Raw genomic sequence first — 22,540 nt, 5'->3', positions numbered from 1 at the left:
GAGATCAACAACTGGGTATGTGTTTAAGCTTGGTTCTGGAACCATCTCTTGGTGTAGCAAGAGACAGTCGACGGTATCATTGTCAACCACTGAAGCAGAGTATAGAGCAGTAGCAATGACAGCTCAAGAGAATGCATGGCTGGTACAGTTGATGAGTGATCTACATCAACCAGTAGATTATCCAGTACCATTGTACTGTGATAACCAATCGGCCATTCGCTTGGCGGAAAATCCAGTCTTTCATGCAAGAACTAAACATGTGGAAGTGCACTACCACTTTATCAGAGAAAAGGTTCTACAAGAAGAGATTGAGATGAGACAAGTCAAGACGAATGATCAAGTTGCGGACTTGTTCACAAAAAGTTTAAGTACAGGCAAGCTCGAAAATTTTCGTTGTCTGCTCAGCACAGTGCAAAGAATGAGAGCTGACATTGAGGGGGAGTGTTGAAAATCAATGTCAAAGTTAGGTATGGAAAATTAGGCAATGTTAGGCATGGTTGAATAAAAATAAATTAGGTGCAATTAATGTGTTTTGTGTGGTAATAAATAATCTTAGTTATTCATTTGGTTTGCTATAAATACCCAAGTCCTCAGGCATTGTAAATCATCCAAGGAAAAACAAAGCCTAGAGCTAAATAAGAAAAGCTTTGCTAATTAGTTTGTTTTGTGAGCTTTCTTTAAGAGTGTGTTCTATTTTCTTCTTCTTGGTATCATTAGAGTTATCTTGGATACTCTTCTTATTCAACATACTCATGTCGGTCATCATCATCACGGGATTGAGGAGGGGCCAAGAACCACGGATGATGAGGAGGACTTGATCACTGAATTCTTTAATCATATTGGAGGAGAGGATGATGAAGACCCCAATCAAGATCATGTACATCAAGCTACTGAGCCTGATCACACTACTCTGCTCATCACCATCATCCCGTTCCCTCATTTTCAAGTCATTATTTTGCCAGTTGTGGTTGGAAACATAGGAAGGCCACGGGCCTCGGTTCTCCATTTTCTCTTGATTTGCTTGCTCACCATCATCATCATCTAGAAGCGGAGCAGGAGGAAGAGGACTTTACACGGAGTATACACGCCTTGCCTGAATCAAGTTGTCAAGCTATTAGCGTCAGCTCTTGTTTTTATACTACTAGTAGAGTTCAAGAATTCAGATGAGAACGGTTACCTTTCAGCTTTTTCTTTCCGACTGCCGGTTTAATCGTAGTTAGTTTATTAATTTTCAGTCTTTTTATTTACACGGAAGACGTGACATAGGACCGAGCGCAATGGCTTTGTAGGATTCATATAACCGACTCCACTTAGTGGGAAAAGACTTCGTTGTTGTTATTGTTGTGGATAGTTGTTGATAGAATAGTTTTCAGTCTGTTATTCGTCTAGCTGGTGGTCTTACTCCGTACTTTTGTCAATCTTGAGGAAATGTGTAGACAATATACGTATGAATGTACATGAAGTTCCCAATAGTTCTGATTGCACTTGCTTTTGTTCTTGTCATTTCTTTCAGCACACTAGTTTTTGTTTCAATTTTCAGACGTTGGCGAACAGTAGTACTCAGTTTATCACTGTTTGTTTCGACATCTACGTTTCGTTTCATGAATAATCAATCTGCTAATGACTGATTCCGGACATGTTTCTTATGAAATCTTCTCCAACATAGTTTTGGACAGGAAGAACATAAAAGGTGTATTAGAGCTGGGAGAAAATCTTGTTACTCCTATGAAAAATGAATATGCAACGTTATGTGAACATTGTGATTATGGCTTATTGTGTCAATCATAGGAAATCGTAACTGTGACTTGAACATAGGAACGTAGTGACAATAACTTCTCGTGTCAATCATGCAACGCTATGTGAATACAAATATGAAACAAATCTTTTTCATGTCGTAATCAACTTTCAATCCAACTTTCACCCTTAAATGTTTTGGTTCATTAATTTAATATAAAAATCTAAAAAAATTGACAATAAAATGCCAGATAACCAAAAGAACTGGACCCAGCAGAAAAACAAATGGGCCAATAAGTAAAAAAGGGTACCTAGCCCAATCGAATTTTTTTTTTCCCCTGCGTTATTTTAGTCATTTGGCTCACAATCTGGGGATTTTGTTTGTTTGGGGGGGGGGGGGGGGGGGGTGTGGTAGATATGAAAATGCCACGTGATTAAAACCCGCGCTTAAGCGGTGAGCCTTGCAAGTTTGCAACGTTAAATTCCCAAACCAAACGGTCATATTTTCTTACATTTAAATTTCAAATCCACTCTCTCTCTCTCTCTCTGTGCGTTCGAATTTGAACCAGAATTCGAATTCAGTGCTCCATCAGTCTCCGGTTGATTTGAATTACAGAATACTCGAAATCGATTCCTCTTCAGTTGCTCTTGTTTGGGGACGAAGACGACGATTGAGGAGACGTCGACGAGCCGCTCTCCTCGGCGAGCGAGCCAAATCGGCTTTCAGGTTTCCCTTTTTCTTCTCTTTAATTTCTCGCTTATTTTCTCTTCTTTATTGCATTGAATTGAAATCGCGTTTAACAATGGAGGAGGGTTATTACGGTATGCCATTGGGTTTTCGGTTTCATCCTACTGATCAAGAATTGTTCAGTTCCTATCTTCGCGATAGAGCCCTCTCCGGAAAGCCCTTGGGCAACCCGTTTGTTCACGAGTTCAATCTCTTTGGACAAACACCACCCTGGGTGGTTTGGGAGCAATTCGGTGGAAATTCCCTACTCGATCAGGACTTGTTCTTCTTCTATGAGCTGCGTTCTAGAAGCGACAGCGACAGCCGCAGCAAACGCCAGATCGAAGCCGGAGGCACTTGGAGTGAAACATCCTCCGATAAAGTTTTAGGTTTGGACGGAATTCCAATCGGGGATAAAGGGCATTTCAGGTATAACAACAAGGGTTCTAACAACAACGGCGGCTGGCTGTTAGAAGAGTACAGTCTTCTTCCTAATGTAGTAGCTGGCCCAAAGGTCGTTCTTTCCCGACTTAAAAGGAATCCGAGGTCTAGGTGTGGAAGCAAGATGAATTCCTCAAATCCAACTCACGACTTCAATGAAAGCAATATGATTACTGACATTAACGGCAATGCGAAGCCGACTGATTTCTCTGATCAGGATAGTGTGATATTGATGAGTGATTTTCCTTCTTACCCCATTTGCTTGGAAAGCGACACTAGCAATCACGACCAGGGGTGCATAATCTACATTAAGGGAAATGTGATGCCCATTCCCACTCATATTTCAGATCATGAATATGTGCCACTGATGAGTGATGTTCCTTCTTCTCTGATATTCTTGGGCTGCGAGGAATATCCTTTAGACGGTGAAGCAGTGCGTGGAGACATTAAAGAATGGTTGACAACGCTTGAAGGTAAATTGCCCCAGGAGTGGCCTCAAATTGACGAATTCAGCCAACCGTTAGATGGGTTCAATTACTGGACAGACTGTTTGTGGATGAGCGATTCTGCGAATGATCAATAGAGGGACGTAGAGGTGCGGCTGCTGTCTATTTCCTCGCTCTGCTCGACTCCTCATCCTGCTTGACAACCTCGCTGGACCATCCCAGGACCACCGTCGCGTCCTCGTAAATCACAACTTCCTCTGCCACTTTCTCTTCTTAGTTTTCTTCAGTTTTGTTTTGAAGATTCGTCAAATTATTAATGGGTTTTGATAGATTTTTGTTTTTGATCGATTTGTTTAATTGATTTCTCATATTTGATTGGTTTCTAGGTTTTGATTGCTACCCATTTGTTTTCAATTTATCTGCTATTTTTCCTTTTATGAATTGAAATACAAAGTTGTTATATGTAAATTGTGATATGTTTTGTTATTAACTCATTAATTTCTGCTGGTATATGATCTTTTCCAGTTAATCAATACCTTTTACATTAAGGCTTATGGTAGTCTTACAAAAATCCAACGAATTGAGTGGAACTGTCGGTGAGGGTGAGGGTGAAACCAATGTTCAAGAAATCTTATACAAGGCTCGTTCATCTTCTAAACTGCAAATTTGGTTCTATTTACTATCAATTTGAGTCGATGAAAATTTGATAATTCTCCAAGTTGCAAAAGCACCTGCAATTTGTGAAGAAGAAGAGGGCTATGCCCTTTTATTTTTTCATATATTCATTTTGATATTTTTAATAAAAAATAAATTAAAATATTATAATAATAATAATTTATTGTTAGTCTAGCTTCTTAGTCCAACGCTACACCAAACGCTTCATTAAGCCAGTCCAGTTTAGTCTAGTCTAAGCCAATCCAGCTTAGTTCCTAAAGCTAGTCCAGTCCGAGACAATCCGGTGCAACAAACGCACCCTCACAGTCTAGCCCGTGTTTTTTCACTTCTTTAGGTGTAGATTTGAACTTAATAAAAGATTCAAAAGCGATTTTATTTTGTCTATTTATAGAGATGCAAACCCAAAGTTGTACAATAAATCTGAAATGTTTTTGGCTACCCAAGATTTGAATTATTATTATTAATAATAATATAAAACATCTATAAATGTCCTTAAGATTGGCTTTTCAATAACAATATCAAAGAGAACATGTTAATGTATCAACTTTATCAAACGTCTATCTCATTACTTTGTTTAAAGAAAACTAATGTTATCATGATAAAAAAGTCATGTTAAAAAAAATGGTGTTATCTATGTGCTTCAGTACTCAATAATGCCAGGTTGACAATTTTAAGCAGAAATTAGGTTCTCATTTCTCCTTTTGCTACTCTATTGATTAAAATTTTATTCATTTTCAATTTTTGATCAAGATCCTTGGGTATTAATAACATCATTAATTATTTTAATAATAAAATATTTTTTATTTCTAAATATATTCATTTAGTGTTAAAAATGTTACAATTAGTATATTTATATTTATGGCTAAATTTTTTATCATATATTTTTATTTTTAGTTTGTACCCATTTTTAATTTGCAAATCTTTTTTAATTTGTACCAATTTTCTTTTCAGTTTTAATTTGTATCCGTATATTAATTATTTTTTTGCCCATTTGTTTACCAGCATGTGACATTGTATAATTAATCAATGATAGAAAAATTACATATGGTATATTTATGTTTATGGCTAAACTTTGTATCATATATTTATATTTTTAGTTTGTACCCACTTTTAATTTGCAACCTTTTTTTAAATTTGTAATATTTTATTTTTAGTTTTAATTTGTACCCATCTATTAAACTTTGTATTGTCGTCCTGTCGACTGTAGCACTGTGGAGAAATGGATTTCAAACAACAGTGCTGAGTCTGAAAACATGAACTGGTTTGTATTTTCTCTTAGCATCCAAAATTGTATTTTGTGGTTTTACACTTTTATTTAATGCATTTCTCTTTTGATACATTTATTGGCTTTCTGGTTGTTTCCATGGTAAGAATACCCCTTCATTATGTGCTTGTCATAATTAGAGTATTATGTTTTTCTTCTCCTTCTCTAACCTTTATTTTTCACTAATTTTTGTGTGCTGATTTGATAACTTCCACTGCTTTTGGTATGCAAGGGAATTTAATGTGATAAATTGTGGGGAAATATTAACTTTTTTGGTAATAGGTTTTATGCGCAAGTTACGCGTGTGTGCATGGATTAGTGTGTCTAGCGTATGAAATCCTCTTAAATTTTTGCCTCAGACCATGTTTGGTAACTCGGATTGGATTAGGACGGAGGGTTAGATTGCTTTGGATCATGTTGGATAACATTAATGCAATGTTCTGTTTGGGTGCTACACATGATACGGGACTGTGAATAAACTAAAACATGCTCGTTTGAATTTAATTTTCATGCCCTAGTGTAGGGCACGGTGCTGCGTCACTGGTCCTGTAACGTCTGGAAGTATATTCATTAATTCTGTTGAATTGAGTGGTGCAAAGTGAAAACATGATTAGTTTTAGTTTCAAATACTCCATTGAAAGTTAACTTTTATCAACACTTTTATGTGAGTTGGTGGAATTCTTGGTAATTCACGATTCATTTTGTATTGTTCTGTCCTAACCTTTTTTAATGATGCTCAGGATACTGGCCAATTCTAAGCCATGTCCAAAGTGCAAGCGGCCTATCGAAAAAAACCAAGGATGTATGCACATGACATGCACACCACCCTGCAAATTTGAATTTTGCTGGTATGCTTTCTGCTTCTGTTTCTTACTTCAATGGAAATTTATTATTGTTGGAAAAAAATATCTGAATACTTTTCTTTTGATTCTGTTCTAATATGGTTAAGTTTTACATGTGATGCTAAATGAATTATATGCACCGTGCAGGCTTTGCCTTGGTTCATGGGTGGAGCATGGTGAAAGGACGGGTGGTTTCTATGCATGTAACCGCTACGAGGCAGCTAAGCAAGAGGGAGCTGTAAGGATGATTTATACTTTTCTTTGTAGTAATTCTGTTTTATTTCCCCTTTTGGAAGAATAGCATTCTTTTTCTTCTATTACTTAGAGTTTGTATTATTGATTGTAGTATGATGAAGCTGAGAGAAGAAGAGAAATGGCAAAAAATTCTCTGGAGAAATACACTCATTATTATGAACGTTGGGCAAGCAATCAGCTGGTATTCACAATTTTCTTTTTCAAAATTCCGCTGTTTCTTGTGCTATACCATGAATTCATGCAAGAGATCTTCATCGTGCCAATTTTTAACAAATTCAGTTATGTTAGTAGCCTGGCTGTGTTTTTTGTCAGTGACCTTTTTCTCAATGATCAGAGAAGATATTGCTTCTCTTGACACTTATTTGATTACACTCTGGGTTTCTATTTCAATTTTCACCGAATTTGTTGCGGCAAACAGTAGTAGGTAGGTAGACACCTGTGCGTGACTTCAGTTTTGCAGGGACTGCATAGGAGGGTGGAAGCTTCCTTAAATTAGAATCAAGACTTTTCTGTGCATTATTCTTCCATTTTACGAATTTAATTGGCTAAGCCTTAATGCTGCTTTAAAATGGATCTTTATGAAAGTCCCTCTCTCTTTCAATCATTGGACTAATTTTTTTTCTTCCTTGGCAGTCGAGGCAAAAGGCTCTTGCGGATTTGAATCAAATGCGAACTGTGCATGTAAGTATATGTGCTACATGCACACATACATATATACGAACAAAACATATGTACATGATTTCATGTATTAGCGATTTTCATTCTTGGATGAAGTTCAAATGTGTTTAACAGTATGAGCTTAGAGCTCATCTTTCTACTCCATTGTATAACTAGAACCATATATAAACTTTGCAGATCTGAAATATTATTGATCAATTGTAATCGACCATGTTGCTAATGACAGATGCTAGGAAGATTGTATTCGTAATTGACCGTGTTGCTAATGACAGATGCTAGGAAGATTGTACTTACTCTATTCATAGATGCAAGGCTAGAAATTAAGTTTGTGTAGGGTTAACAGCATAAACATGAGATTTTATGTGTTTTCACCTTTCAGAAATTAGACTTGATAGAATAGAAAAATTGACCATAGTAGTGTTTCTCATCTTTCGAGCGGATTGTAGAACTAGAACCGTAGATGTGGTTGCACTTGCACCCTCTCATGTCAACTGGTAGACTTTGACAGTGTAAATTAAAAAAATCGTCCTTTAGGGATGCTATATGGATGTCTCATTTGCATTTGTCGAAGATGTTACCTTTTTTTTTTTTCCATATCCAGGAGTAGGAAACTTATGTCTGAGTGTGTAAAGGAGATAGAATTAGTGTCCGTAGGTGGAGACAGGTTATGACTTGTGAGACAGTCAGTGGCTCTTCAACTATCTCGGTCATTAAATCAGAGATTCATGTTTAGTAGCATGCAATATTGGCTCCTTTATGGAATGTGTGTTAGGAAGGAAATGGTGGGTTATTCTTTTTTTGACAGAAGGCAAGGAAGTGGATATACTTAGAGATAGTATTAAATCTTTTGTTTCCTTTTAAAATCTCTGTTAAAGCATTCAAGAGATTCAGTGTATTTTATCTTGATTGGGTTTCTTCAGTTACAAAAGGGTAGTTTATGTTTCTTACTGAAAAAAATCACTGATTGCTAGAAGATGTTGGGTATGATTGTTTCAACCGGACTCTTGTCAGCTATTTGGGATTTCTGTGAAGTTACTATGTAATAACTGATGAATACGTTGTTTTTCTCTCTCTCAGATGGAGAAACTTAGTGACATACAGCGCGAGCCTGAGTCTCAGCTCAAGTTCATAACCGATGCCTGGCAGCAGGTGAATTCCTGCGTTTCTTGTTAGATATAAAATGAATTAGTTTAGTGCACAGTGTACGTATAACATGAAATCAGATTTGTTTGGTGATGAAATGCTGACATTATTTTTGCCTTTTTTTCTTTGTGTTTGTAGATTGTTGAATGTAGGAGAGTTCTAAAATGGACATATGCTTATGGGTACTACCTGCCAGAGCGTGAGCAAGCGAAGAGGCAGTTTTTTGAGTACTTGCAAGGTATTAACTGTGTATATCTGCAGGAACTAGTTAGGAGTTGTTTTATAAGTTTTCTGAAATATTCAATTCTGCTTTTGTCTTCAGGTGAGGCAGAGTCTGCTTTGGAAAGGCTTCATCAGTGTGCAGAGAAGGAGCTACTGCAATTCCTTAGTGCAGAAGGCCCATCGAAAGAATTCGTTGATTTCCATACAAAGCTAGCTGGACTTACCGGGTAAATATTGTGATGAAATATTAGTTGAAATTCAATTGCCATGGAATGTTTAGTGTTGAAATGTGTCTTGTCCAAAAAAACAAATGGAGTTATGTGTAAATAAAGAGGAAATCTCTGATCTGGTTAACCGCACTGAATTTCCTAGTGTATAGTTGTCTGTTCAACATTGTCTGGATGCAAAATGCAGCAAATGAAAAGGTCGAATCAGTGAGTCTTTAGTATAGGAACTGGAAGGAAGACAATATCCTTTTCTGAGTGTGCGAAGTGAAGAGATAAAAGTGTGCAAGAACCGGCTTTTCTGAGTGTGCGAATGAGTGAGTCTTTAGGATAGGAACTGGAAGGAAGACAATATCCTTTCATTTTTCATGTAATTTACTTGCGGATTTTTTTATTTTTATTTTTATTTTTTAAATTAGAGGTCTGTTATCGTGTTGTACGGTCAGTTATCTGTGACTACAAATTGATTCACTCGCTTGCCTGATTCAATCTTCTCATCCATTTCCCAATTGTGACAGGGTGACTAAAAATTACTTCCAGAACCTGGTAATGGCATTAGAGAAAGGCCTATGTGATGTGGACTCTCAAGCAGTTTGCGGTGGGTCAACAAGCTCAAAAAACGTAGGAAGCAGCAAAGCAAAAGGTGGAAGGGGAAAGGTAACCAGTCGAGGTGGTGGGTCCAGCAGAACTGTATAGCACGGATATTTGGACCAGTGATCAGTATCGTACAACAATTCCATGCCTGCCACATGTGCCATCACCGTTGGTGAGTATTCTAGCTTCCTGTGTTCCCAAGTCTGTTGGAGAAAAGAAGTTAACGCAAGCTAAGAACAAGTGTACAATAGACGATGGATTCTTGGTACGAAAACTATGATAGTCTGAAATGGAAAAAAATGCAGATGCCGTTTAGGGTTAAAAAAGGTTGGCCTGTTGGTATTTGTGTGTGTTGGTGGAAACATAATGTGATTATTCTGTACATAACATCGACGTGCTTATAAACTAGGGGTTCCACGACCTAATTGAAGTATATTGCAGTTGTCTATTGTGAATGCCGATATGCTGTATTTATTTTCGTATCAGTTTCAGTAACGTTTGTGTTTGGACTCGTTTTCTGAATCCGTATGCTGTGAAATTATTCTGAATTGCATTCATTGTAATAGTTAAAAGCTAGTAATGAGTAGCGGGAAAAAACATCGCATATCTGATGCTTCTCGCGTCATTGTTTGGTTTTGGTTTTTGCAGTTTGCACTCAACGAGTGTATGATCAAGAATGTTGGTTCTTCTAATTTCGGATTCGAACGGTGCCCTATTCTATCCTATTTTTACTTGAAATATATTTTGCTAATTAAAATGTGGCCATTTTTTGTTTCAAAGTCATTAAACATGTGTACAATCGATGTTTGGAAAATGTTTTGTCTAAATTATTAGAAAATCATGGCAAAAAAGTATATTAATGCTTGAGGAAATTTGATGGGCTGGGAATAAAGATGTGTGTGGAAATAATACGAAGGAGGAATTGGATAATTTTGGTTTCAGTGTTCTATTAAAGTTTTATAGTCAAAATGGTCATTCAGATTAACATAACCCATCACTTCGATCATTGAGATTTGAGTTCCATAGAAGTAGTCTCTGAGTTTATCTATTATCAATCATTTTGATCATTCTGTGTAAAATTTTCATTAGATAAGGATAAAATGATAAAAATATCTTTAATTTTTATCAAATCATTTTGACTTATTGTTTATTAAATTGATAGTATTTTTGTCATTTTATCCATATTTAATAGAATTTTGTACTGAATAACTCAAAATAATTGATGATAGACAAATTATCAAGCACCTTACTCGCATCGCGTACTCCCAAACGCCACACTTCTCATATACATCTGGATCAAACAAACAACTCGTAACCGAGACGGTGATACGATTCTGCGATCCTTTGAGCTTTTGAGTTTTTGGTTTGACTAAAATACCCCGAGCTCTGCGTTCTGCATGATTTGAAATGCGAGGGTAATTTAGTCATTTGGTACACAATGTGGTTGGGTTGGGCCCTTTGGGGAAGGGTTCCCACTCGCAGGCGCCAAGGAGCAGAGGGAAAACGGCACGTGATGAAGCCCGCGTTTTAGCGGTCCTATTCCCAAACGGTCATATTTTCCCTTCTTTAAATTTCAAAACCCCCATCCCACTCCCTCACTGGATCTCTGGATCGCTCTCTCTCTCTCTCGCTCAAACGATCGTGTTGCGTTGTTGCGGTCTCTCTGTGTGCGTCCGCATTCGAAGCCCAATTCAAATTTGTTGCTCTCTCTCTCTCTCTCTCTGAGCAGAAATTGGAAGCTTGATTCAAATTTGGGGACGAATACATCCTCTTCTCTGAGCAGAAAGTCGACGACTTGTTCCCAGTTCCAGGTTCAGTTCTTGCCTTTTCTTCTGTTTTATTTCTCGGTATCGTTAATTTCTGTCTGTCTAGCACTGTAACAAGAAACCCTAATCCCCAAATCCCGTATAATCAATTCAGTCGCACTCTTCGCTGATCTTCTTTATTAGCCCTTGTGTTTGGAAAGTGTTGCTTTTTCTTCTTCCACATTACCCACTTAGGTTTTTGGTTTTCGCAGAAAGCACACCGCTTTCGTCTGTTTGTCTTGTGTTTCGTGAAGAAATTGGAAAATTGGAGATGAGGGGTCAAGATTTGAGGCCCACTGTCTCTTCTCTCAAGCGTCCGCGTTTCCCTGATTCCGATTCCGATGATGCCGTTACGGTTTTGGGTGATACGGTCAAGAGGCAGAGGACTCATGATTCGGATGATGATCTTTTGGTAATGGAGGACTCAATTAGGGAGCTTGATGATCTACTTCATCACGAGGGGTCCTCAAGCAGCACCACCGAAGCAAATGATTGCTTGGATGATGATCTGTTAAGATCCTTAATTGACGAGTTTGAGCTTCTGCCTGATTCTGCTGTTGCGGCCTCTGCTGCAGACGAGGCTGCCGTTGTGCCTCGGCTGACTACTAATCTCGGTCATCATCATCACGAGATTGAGGAGGGGCCAAGAACCGCGGATGAAAGAGCGTTGGATGATGAGGAGGACTTGATCACTGAATTTTTTAATCATATTGGAGGAGAGGATGATGAAGACCCAAATCAAGATCATGTGCATCAAGCTACTGAGCCTGATCACACTACTCTGCTCATCACCATCATCCCGTTCCCTCCTTTTCAAATCATTATTTTGCCAGTTGTGGTTGGAAACATAGAGAGGCCACGGGCCTCGGTTCTCCATTTTCTCTTGATTTGCTTGCTCACCATCATCATCATCTAGAAGCGGAGCGGGAGGAAGAGGACTTTACACGGAGTATACACGCCTTGCATGAATCAGATGAGCACGGTTACCTTTCAGCTTTTTCTTTCCGACTTCCGGTTTAATCAAGATTAGTTTTTTAGTTTTCAGTCTTTTTATTTACACGGAAGACATGATATAGAACCGAGCGCAATGGTGTTCTAGGATTCATATAGCCGACCCCACTTAGTGGGAAAAGGCTTTGTTGTTGTTGTTGTTGTTGTTGTGGATTGAATAGTTTTCAGTCTGTTATTTCGTCTAGCTGGTGGTCTTACTCTGTACTTTTGTCAATCTTGAGGAAATCTGTAGACAATATACATATGAATGTACATGAAGTTCCCAATACTTCTGATTGCACTTACTTATGATCTTGTCATTTCTTTCATTTAGCACACTCTGAGTTTTCGTTTCAATTTTCAGACGTTGTCGTTGTGGCAAACAGTAGTACTCAGTTTATCACTCTTTGTTTCGACATCTACGTTTCGTTTCATGAATAATCAATCTGTTAATGACTGATTCCGGACGTGTTTCTTATGAAGTCTTCTGCAACATAGTTTTGGACCGGAAGAATATAAAGGTGTATTAGAGTTGGGAGAAAATCTTGTTACTCCTATGAAAAATGCATATGCAAGGCTATGTGAATATCGTGACTACGACTTCTCGTGTCAATCATAGGAAATTGTGACTGGCTTGGACATAGGAAATTAAAAAAATCGTGATTTCCTATGATTTCTTATGTTTAAGTCATAGTCACGATTTCATGTTGCAAAACATATCCATGTTGAACAATTTGTATGACATTAGTATATCGTGACTATAACTTTTCATGTCAATCATGCAACGCTATGAGAATAAAAATACGAAACAAATCTTTAGGGTTTCGTAGATATGAAAATGCCACGTGATTAAAACCCGCGCTTAAGCGGTGAGCCTTGCAAGTTTGCAACGTTAAATTCCCAAACCAAACGGTCATATTTTCTTACATTTAAATTTCAAATCCACTCTCTCTCTCTCTCTCTCTCTCTCACTCTCTCTGTGCGTTCGAATTTGAACCAGAATTCGAATTCAGTGCTCCATCAGTCTCCGGTTGATTTGAATAACAGAATACTCGAAATCGATTCCTCTTCAGTTGCTCTTGTTTGGGGACGAAGACGACGATTGAGGAGACGTCGACGAGCCGCTCTCCTCGGCGAGCGAGCCAAATCGGCTTTCAGGTTTCTCTTTTTCTTCTCTTTAATTTCTCGCTTATTTTCTCTTCTTCATTTTGTGCCCAAGAAAAGTTTAGGGTTTTTGGTGCTGCGTTTGTTTTGTTTTGAATTACATTGAATTGAAATCGCGTTTAACAATGGAGGAGGGTTATTACGGTATGCCATTGGGTTTTCGGTTTCATCCTACTGATCAAGAATTGGTCAGTTCCTATCTTCTCGATAGAACCCTCTCCGGAAAGCCCTTGGGCAACCCGTTTGTTCACGAGTTCAATCTCTTTGGACAAACACCACCCTGGGTGGTTTGGGAGCAATTCGGTGGAAATTCCCTACTCGATCAGGACTTGTTCTTCTTCTACGAGCTGCGTCCTAGAAGTGACAGCGACTGCCGCAGCAAACACCAGATCGAAGCCGGAGGCACTTGGAGCGAAACATCCTCCGACAAAGTTTTAGGTTTGGACGGAATTCCAATCAGGGATAAAGGGCATTTCAGGTATAACAACAAGGGTTCTAACAACAATGGCGGCTGGCTCTTAGAAGAGTACAGTCTTCTTCCTAATGTAGTTGCTGGCGCAAAGGTCGTTCTTTCCCGACTTAAAAGGAATCCGAGGTCTAGGTGCGGAACCAAGATGAATTCCTCAAATCCAACTCACGACTTCAATGAGAAGCCACCGACTAAGAGGGCAAGAAAAGAAGTATCGAATGAGAAGCTGCCGATTAAGAGAAACAGAGCAAGAAAAGAACCGGGTTCACAAAAACTTTCTAATGTGAATGTGATCACCAATACCCCTGCTGTTGTGCCTTTTGTTGGGACTGAAAGCAACATGATTAGTGACTCTAGGTATCAGGATCAGGAGTGCAGAACCAACATTAACGGCAATGCGAAGCCAACTGATTTCTCTGATCAGGATAGTGTGATATTGATAAGTGATGTTCCTTCTTATCCCATTTGCTTGGACAGCGACACTAGCAATCACGACCAGGGGTGCATAAGCTACATTAAAGGAAATGTGATGCCCATTCCCACTCATATTTCAGATCATGAATATGTGCCACTGATGAGTGATGTTCCTTCTTCTCCGATATTCTTGGGCGGCGGGGAATATCCTTTAGACGGTGAAGCAGTGCGTGGAGACATTAAAGAATGGTTGACAACGCTTGAAGGTAAATTGCCCCAGGAGTGGCCTCAAATTGACGAATTCAGCCAACCGTTAGATGGGTTCAATTACTGGACAGACTGTTTGTGGATGAGTGATTCTGTGAATGATCAATAGACTGTTTGTGAATTTCCATGGCGTGCATATAGAAGCACAGTTATGATCAGGATAGATTTTATTTCCGTTCTTAGTATATATGCTTTGATTTCTTTTGGTTCATTAGTTAATTAAGAAATTTGGTAGAGGTGTTTACCTGGGCCTTCTTCTCCGCCATACTGATCCATTGCCTGCCTTTCATTTTGCTGCACCTCAGGTCTACTGCGTTTCCCTCAGTCATGTGTATGTATGTGCTTCTAGGATCGTTTCCAATTTTAATGCACTGAATGCTTTATAATACTTTTCTTTTCCACCCAAGTTTCTTACTCTCTTTTTATTTTTATTGACAAAAGGTTTCCAATTTCAAGGTTGATGATTTCAATTACTATACTAAATTAGAAAATCAAATTAATGTTTTCTTTTCCTTTGAATTACTCCCTCTGCATGTGTGGCTTGTGAGCATAAGCATGTTCTGTGTATTGTGCTTGAATTTTGATGGTAACATGGTGTGTTAAGTGTTCAGTGTCAGTTTGTGAACGTGTTGATAGTTTTGTTGACGATAAGGACAATTATCATGTTTCTTGCCACTGTTTTTATGGATTTTTTTGTGGAATGTAAGTTTTCTCTCTTTAATTTTTAGTATTCATACCTTAGTCTATATTAGATGTGTCACGTTCTGTTTTGGACCAGCAATGCAAGTTTCTCGCTGTTGTCCTTAACTGATTTTCTATTGGTCTTGACATCTTGTCCATAACTGATTTTCTTTTTACAGTTCTTTAATTCTCTAACTCCACCTGTGTAAGTTTATCTTACACTGCCGGTCCCAAGCCCGGATAAAGGAAGAGGGGGAGGGCATCAAGTAGTCGACAACCGGCACTTCGTTTTCTCGTCTATTCCCTATGAGTTCTTTAATTTCTCTGCTCAACAGGATGGTCGTGATTCTAAAAAATTGAAGCTTTACAAATTGCATCTCTTTAAGTACGAGGTAGGATGTGGAGCTCACATGCTGTTCCCTGTGTACTTGCAGTTCTTTTGGTGTAGATTTCTTCACCATGTAGGACTTGTTTTTGAAGCTACTGTCTCTTAGGTTTTCAGTTTCAGTAGCTGTTGATGCGTCTGATATTATGTATGTCACATTCGTGAGAGCATGACAGTCCTCATTTTGATCATTTGAAAGAAATGCCTTCAATTGCATTTCTGATGTGTCTGGTATTATTTTTATGTTTGCTATCATTTGGCATTCATAGAGACACACTAAGATGAACAAGTAATATAAATTATCTCAATATTCAAAATTTGTAAAGGGTCATCAATTTCCTGGTTTCCACGTCAGGTATTAAGAGAAACACGATGATGGGGAACATTGCACTCATAGGTCGTGATTTTAGATTTGTCGAATTGAACAAGGCTTCCTTCTATGCTTTATACTCTTGTTTCCTATTCTATATTATCTGCGGGCAAGGCATGCTTGCCTATTCATGCTTCAAATTGTGCCATATTTGTTGTTTCATGTTGTATATGTATGCGCTTTTCAATATGAAGTGGTGGAGGGTATTAAAATTACCTCATTTTGAAGAGTTCTTCAACGTGTTGATTGTGGTTTTGCAATTTGTTAGGCGTCTGCACTGCAGATTCAGATAGAGAGGTAGTGAGAAAAAAGATGATGATGATCTTTGAGATTTGATTTGGAGGCCTTGATTGGAGAGTTTGATCTCCTGCCTGATCCTGCCGCCGCTGCCGCGGCCTCTGTTGCAGATGAGATCAAGATGGGGCTAAGAACAACAGATGAATGAGATGATTATGAGGACTTGATTGTGAATATATTTGATCGTCTTGGAGGAGAGATGATGCGTGGTGAGTACCCTAATCAAGATCATGCACAACAACCTGCTGCACCTGATGACAAATTGACACCGGGTACAGATTCAAAGTCAGATTGGTTTCTGTCTGATTTTCCCAGCCCATCTTACAAAAGTAGTTGCCGGGGTCATGACTTTCAGTCATCTAATTCTGGTGTGATTTTGCATCAGGACATGCTTCTGAAGCTGAAGATTTGGAAGATCTAACTTATTGATGAACCGCTTTTCTGGCCATTTGAGCAGAAAACTGATTGGAATTCAGAAGCAAACTGCAATTACTTTTCCATGTCACCCCGGAAGGGCATAAGTATAACAGCGTCTGAAACTCCATCAGATTCAATTCCGTTAGAACACCATGATAGGAACATGGATGCCGAAGAAGGGCAGGGGGTAAGACTAGTTTTCAGCTCAGGATCAGCAGCATCGAAGATTATGAAATTGAAGCAAAAATACAAGGGTGTCCCGCGGACTAATACTTTGCCTTCAAGGTTGAGCAAGGCAACCAAAATTTGTGAGAAAAATGTACCTTTAGATACCAAATATTATGCTGTAGAACCCGAAAATGGAAAAGTACATGTCAATGAACCAGTTGGTATGGTTAACGATCGCATAGATGAAGATATTGCAGCAAAAGAAGTTCTCATTGAGACATTCACGGGCCTTGCTGAGTTTGATGGACACAAGCATGTTGATTCAGAATTCAACGAAGATGATTTCTCATTGCATGCGTCTCTTTGTTAGTTTGATTGTAGAGCGTTTCTCATTGTGTAGATGAATGAACCACAAAGTGAAAATCTGGATGCTTATAACAGTCTTGGTCAGTCTTTTAACAATCATATACAGTCGGTTTAAGGCACAGCGTGGCCTGAAAGTATCACCTGACAATAGAAGTCCAATGCGATAAGGGTCACATCTCATCCAGTTATTTTCGCTCTTTCAGCAACTTCTGCACAGTCAACTTATTTGTAGGTTGTTTACATTTCACTGTAATCCCTATTGCCGCATTCTCTTTTCTTGTTTATTAGTTTTGCAAGAAAATTTCAGCTCAAAAATCGTTTGAAGCCAGCCAACCAATAAGCAGATACCATACTGTCTCCCCATGTCTCCAATCCACATGTGCCTTTGGTTTGATGGATCCGTGTAGGACAACGATTAAACTAAAAGAGTTACAATTATAATTCAAGGATTATGAGAACAACTCCTGATGGGATTTGGTTCAACGCACAGAAGCTATAGATTTGATGTCCTGGTCAGTGTTGGATTGAGGCAAAGCAGCCACGCTTGTTTATCATTATGTGGGTGGTTCCAAAGCCACAGGGACACCCGAGACTTGCTCACAATACTACGGTGTTATTCCACCACTTCCCCATTTGCTAATTTAACAGATTGTCGTGTTAAAGTGTCTTCTATTGTGCTGTATTGTGAACGTGAAGGCAGTTCTGGCTGTTGCAGATTTAGAGAGGAAAGGCACAAACCTATATTTGACATAGCGGAAAAGTTCAAGAATGCCTGGAAGATCAAATGTACTTCGACGCGCAACATGGTTCAAAGATGCAAGGTCAGATTGCATCCTGTAGTTCCATATGTGTTTGCTTTCAAAATAATCCATGGCGAAAATGATCCATGTAGGTTCAATTTTTTAGGGTAGCTCTTTGAACTAGAGGAAGGACATGGATTATCGGTTTAATGCAATTAAGATTAAGAAAATTCATCACACATTAATCCACATTCGACAAATAATACAGATGAGTAATTACAGTACTGAAGATGTATTACACGAGAAATTAGATGGAACTGCATGTGGCAGGAATACAAAAGGGAAGTTTGAACTATTCGCCCTTGTATTCTTTTTTATTTTATTTTATTTTATTTTTTTTTATAGTGCCATTAGCTTGTTGATTGTCAACATACCAAATGGTTCTGGAAGACAAGGCAAGGTTTGAGCTGAGAGTTTTTGTGCCACAAATAACATCGTGGGTCTGGACGCAGGACGCGTTCGTATACAGGCCAAGGCCATTATCACTACAAGCACCACTGCCTTTGCAGATTCATTGGTTGGCGGTTCCAACCTTTGGTCTAACAAATCTTTCAGGAGCAATTCTACATTGTCCCTCCTTGATTTTGATGATTCTTGTAGCTGGGACTCTAGCATATCTCCTGGGTGCTTTCCCATCATGACTTCGAGCGCCACCACTCCAAAGCTATATACATCACATTTATCCGTGACTCGCATAGTGTATGCAAGCTCTGCACATCAATAAAAACAAAACTGGCTACCTTAAAATGTATCCCAATAAGCAAAAAGATGAACCATAAATGTACAAATTAAGTTTACATTACCTGGTGCTATGTAGCCAAATGAACCAGCGATATCTGTCCAGTTGGATGAATCAGTACTCAATAACCTGGCTATTCCGAAATCTGAGAGACGAACCTCGAAATCAGACTCAAGCAATACATTGTTGACGGTTATGTCACGGTGCACAATTGGTGGAGAGCAATCATGGTGCAAGTAAGAAAGTGCATGAGCAAGTCCTTGCACAATTTTGACTCTAGTTGCCCAAACGAGTTCATTAACACCTTCAACTCCATACAAAGCTTTTCCCAGGCTTCCTCTTTCTAAGTATTCATAAAGCAAGAATATGCAACCCCTCCTTGAACAGAAGCCATATAGCCTTATGATGTTCCGGTGCCGGATGCTTGTCAAAGTTCGGATTTCATTCTGAAAGCTATGGAGATTGATTGCTGGAATATCATTAGAGTCTGACATGTTAAGCCTTTTAACTGCAACAACTTGGCCTGATTGCAACTCTGCCTTGTAAACCCTTCCAAACCCTCCTGCCCCAATGCAGTACTTCTCATGAAAGTCATCTACAGCCTTCACAACTTCCGCAAACGTAAACTTTACTTCCTCTTGCAATATCATTGATTCCAAACTCGCAAAGTTTTCAGAAGTGTTGACTTTGTTCAAAACGAGACTGGATTTTTTACGGAACATAAGACCAATGACAGTTGTAACCATTAATAAACCACAAACAGGCACAAGGATACCAATTAGAACTCTTTTGTTATCCTTTTTGAAATTTCTGTTGTGCCGAGGGGGTACGTTGGTCCGAGGGGGTATACTGTCTACACACGAGTCTACATACCCATGCAACCCAGAGTTTCCAACCAAAGCATTTTCTGGTGCCCATTGGAAAACGCATGGGATTCGGCCAGTCAAGTTGTTGTAAGAAAAATTAACATCACGAAGAAAAAACTTGTTGACAAATGATGGGATTTGCCCCGAAAGATGGTTGTGTGATAAATCGAGCAGCTTAAGCAGATCTAAATTGCCTAGAATCTGAGGGATCGCTCCTGTCAAGTGGTTCCTTCTTAGATTGAGCGTCAACAGAAAGTTCATATTTTCAACTTCCGTCGGAATCTCCCCACTGAGTTCATTGGACTGAAGTTGCAAAGATTCCATATTAATCCAATTGGAGACCAGAGAAGGAAGGATTTGACCAGTAAATAGATTATTATCTAAACCCAATTCAACGAGGTTGCTTAGATTGGACAAGGACAGAGGCAGTTCCCCACTGAGTTTATTGGAAGACAAGGACAAGTGGGTGAGGTTTGTATGAAGGCCAAGTTCAGAAGGGATTGATGAGTTTAAGGAGTTGTATGAAAGATTAAGGTACTGGAGCTCCCTGATTTGGCCTACAGAGGATGGAATTTTCCCTTGCAGATTATTCTTTCTCAGGTCAATACTTTGAAGACCAGAAATCAAACCTATATTGTCCGGAATCGTGCCAGAGATATGGTTATTAGCTAAACCCAATTTGACGAGGTTGTTCAGATTGGACAAGGACAGAGGCAGTTCCCCGTTGAGTTGATTGGAAGCCAGGAACAAGTGGGTGAGGTTTGTACAAAGACCAAGCTCAAAAGGGATAGAAGAGTTTAAGGAGTTGTGTGAAAGATCAAGGTACTGGAGCTCCCCGAGTTGGCCTATAGAGAGAGGGATTGATGAGTTTAAGGAGTTGTATGAAAGATCAAGGTACTGGAGCTCCCTGATTTGGCCTACAGAGGATGGAATTTTCCCTTCCAGATTATTCCTTCTCAGGTCAATACTTTGAAGACCAGAAATCAAACCTATATTGTCCGGAATCATGCCAGGGATATGGTTATTAGCTAAACCCAATTCGACGAGGTTGTTCAGATTGGACAAGGACAGAGGCAGTTCCCCGTTGAGTTCATTGAAAGCCAAGAACAAGTGGGTGAGGTTTGTACAAAGACCAAGCTCAGAAGGGATAGAAGAGTTTAAGGAGTTGTGTGAAAGATCAAGGTACTGGAGCTCCCCGAGTTGGCCTATAGAGAGAGGGATTGAAGAGTTTAAGGAGTTGTATGAAAGATCAAGGTACTGGAGCTCCCTGATTTGGCCTATAGAGGATGGAATTTTCCCTTCTAGATGATTCATTCTCAGGTCAATACTTTGAAGACCAGAAATCAAGCCTATATTGTCCGGAATCGTGCCAGAGATATGGTTATTAGCTAAACCCAATTTGACGAGGTTGTTCAGATTGGACAAGGACAGAGGCAGTTCCCCGTTGAGTTGATTGGAAGCCAGGAACAAGTGGGTGAGGTTTGTACAAAGACCGAGCTCAGAAGGGATAGAAGAGTTTAAGGAGTTGTATGAAAGATCAAGGTACTGGAGCTCCCTGAGTTGGCCTATCGAAGGTGGAATTTGGCCATTCAAATTAATTTGAGACAAGTCGAGGAACGTTAAGTTCCGGCATTGAGATATAAATTCTGGGAATTCTGAATGATATAGACTATCAGGTTGCATAGACATAGCAAGGTAGGTCAATGAAGGTATGCCTGCAAATTCTGACCAATCTTGATCAGCATAGATAAAATAGTTTAATCCAAGGTCCATGTACCGTACCTTTTGGAGATTGCTCAGTTGATAGGGGATGGTACCAGAGAGACGGTTGTTGCGGAGATTTAGATAGTGAAGCTCTGTTACCTGGTCAATCTCAGATGGTATAGGCCCATGGAAATAGTTGCCATTTAGATTGAAGTGGGTGAGATTTGGAAATGAGGAAAAGTCGAAAAGGGACAGTGTTCCGAAAATTTGCATATTGGAGAGGTCTATTTTGGAGACTGTTCTGGTTTTGGAGCAGGAAATGGCAGTCCAGTTGCAGAGGCTGTTGAGGTTGGTGAGGGACCATGAATTGAGTAGCGAAGGTGGCGATGATGATAATAAAGAAGAAAAGCCGCCCTTCCATTTGACGAGCGACTCTGCTTGTTTTCTTGGAGATATTGATGCCGTTTTGATCAGTGGCAATGCGGACAGCAGCAGAAGCATATAAAGAAATGTCATGGTTTTGAGTTGCAGTATGATATGTTTTTTCGCCAGTCTGTATGCGTCACAAATAAATATGGGAGCTAGTAACAACTTTGGAGGTGCAGAGTTTCTAATCCTTTCTTTACGCTTGGAATTTCTGAAAGGATTTTCAACTCAATCAAGAGCCGTATGGTGCCAGTGTTGACTGACCCGGTCAAGCGTGGAGTTGACGCTTGGAATTTTTGAATAGTATTAGTCTTCAATATGACCACAATTGAAGGCCATGTGAATGCTACAAGGAAATTGCAGCAACCGTGACTTTGTGTTTGCTTGCATGCAATTGTGCATGTTTTATTTTCTATGCATTAAATGGCAAATGGAGAAAAAGTTGTACTCTATAACAGAAAAATTACGTATGGTATATTTATATTTATGACTAAACTTTGTATCATATATTTATATTTTTAGTTTGTACCCACTTTTAATTTGCAACCTTTTTTTAAATTTGTAGTATTTTATTTTTAGTTTTAATTTGTACCCATGTATTAATTTCTTTTTGCGCCCATATTTTTTAAAATTTCATTTGTACTCATAATTTTTTAATCTTTTATTTGTACCCTAATTTATTTATAATGTACCCGTTCTTCTTTACTAATTTACCACTTTGTTATATGTGAAATGTACCAATTTTTTTTAACACTATGGCTACATTCTTTTGCCATCTGTTTTTTTTTTTTAACACTTTGTTCTATGAGAAATGTACCAATTTTTTTTAACACTATTATTTCTTATTGTTACATAGTTTTTATCCATTTATTCAATCAAAATGTTTGAATTTTTTTATTGTAGCCGTTTTTAATAGTATCATAATGAGGGATTTTAAATTTATAGGATTATAAATGTCATAAAATAT

General features: G+C 38.8%; 6 protein-coding genes across 6 annotated transcripts; 5 read left to right on the top strand and 1 right to left on the bottom strand.

Moving 5' to 3' along the window:
- Positions 1 to 2,537: 2,537 nt before the first annotated feature.
- On the top strand, positions 2,538 to 3,485 carry LOC125475307 (NAC domain-containing protein 41-like). Its single transcript, XM_048580024.1, has one exon. The coding sequence runs from the start codon at positions 2,538 to 2,540 to the stop codon at positions 3,483 to 3,485; it is 948 nt and encodes a 315-aa protein (XP_048435981.1).
- A 1,733-nt stretch (positions 3,486 to 5,218) lies between these two features.
- LOC103936256 (probable E3 ubiquitin-protein ligase ARI7) lies at positions 5,219 to 9,750 on the top strand. Its single transcript, XM_048579805.1, has 9 exons — positions 5,219 to 5,284; positions 6,028 to 6,135; positions 6,277 to 6,367; positions 6,476 to 6,565; positions 7,018 to 7,065; positions 8,140 to 8,211; positions 8,344 to 8,443; positions 8,528 to 8,654; positions 9,170 to 9,750. Exons 1-9 carry the CDS (start codon positions 5,277 to 5,279, stop codon positions 9,345 to 9,347), a joined length of 822 nt encoding a protein of 273 aa, XP_048435762.1. The 5' UTR covers positions 5,219 to 5,276; the 3' UTR covers positions 9,348 to 9,750.
- Positions 9,751 to 11,002: 1,252 nt separating this feature from the next.
- On the top strand, positions 11,003 to 11,966 carry LOC125475306. The gene is made up of 2 exons (XM_048580023.1): positions 11,003 to 11,056; positions 11,263 to 11,966. The coding sequence occupies exon 2, from the start codon at positions 11,322 to 11,324 to the stop codon at positions 11,964 to 11,966; it is 645 nt and encodes a 214-aa protein (XP_048435980.1). The 5' UTR covers positions 11,003 to 11,056; positions 11,263 to 11,321.
- Positions 11,967 to 13,329: 1,363 nt separating this feature from the next.
- Positions 13,330 to 14,463, top strand: LOC125475239. The gene has a single exon (XM_048579804.1). It carries the CDS (start codon positions 13,330 to 13,332, stop codon positions 14,461 to 14,463), a length of 1,134 nt encoding a protein of 377 aa, XP_048435761.1.
- Positions 14,464 to 16,511: 2,048 nt separating this feature from the next.
- Positions 16,512 to 17,879, top strand: LOC103936267 (the record flags this gene model as incomplete). The annotated part of the gene is made up of 1 exon (XM_009346109.2): positions 16,512 to 17,879. A coding segment is annotated over one exon (531 nt), but the record flags the coding sequence as incomplete, so codon positions are not given.
- Positions 17,880 to 17,999: 120 nt separating this feature from the next.
- On the bottom strand, positions 18,000 to 21,751 carry LOC103953664 (probable leucine-rich repeat receptor-like protein kinase At1g35710). Its single transcript, XM_009365433.3, has 2 exons — positions 18,642 to 21,751; positions 18,000 to 18,548 (listed from the first exon to the last, which is right to left on the bottom strand). The coding sequence occupies exons 1-2, from the start codon at positions 21,661 to 21,663 to the stop codon at positions 18,178 to 18,180; spliced, it is 3,393 nt and encodes a 1,130-aa protein (XP_009363708.2). The 5' UTR covers positions 21,664 to 21,751; the 3' UTR covers positions 18,000 to 18,177.
- Positions 21,752 to 22,540: the final 789 nt, after the last annotated feature.

The sequence above is a fragment of a genome, unplaced genomic scaffold (genome assembly GCF_019419815.1).
Source record: "Pyrus x bretschneideri cultivar Hongxiangsu unplaced genomic scaffold, Pyrus_bretschneideri_v1 Contig14, whole genome shotgun sequence".
Lineage (NCBI taxonomy): Eukaryota > Viridiplantae > Streptophyta > Magnoliopsida > Rosales > Rosaceae > Pyrus > Pyrus x bretschneideri.
Note: the sequence above shows the minus strand (reverse complement) of the source record. Positions and strands in the feature narration are given on the sequence as shown.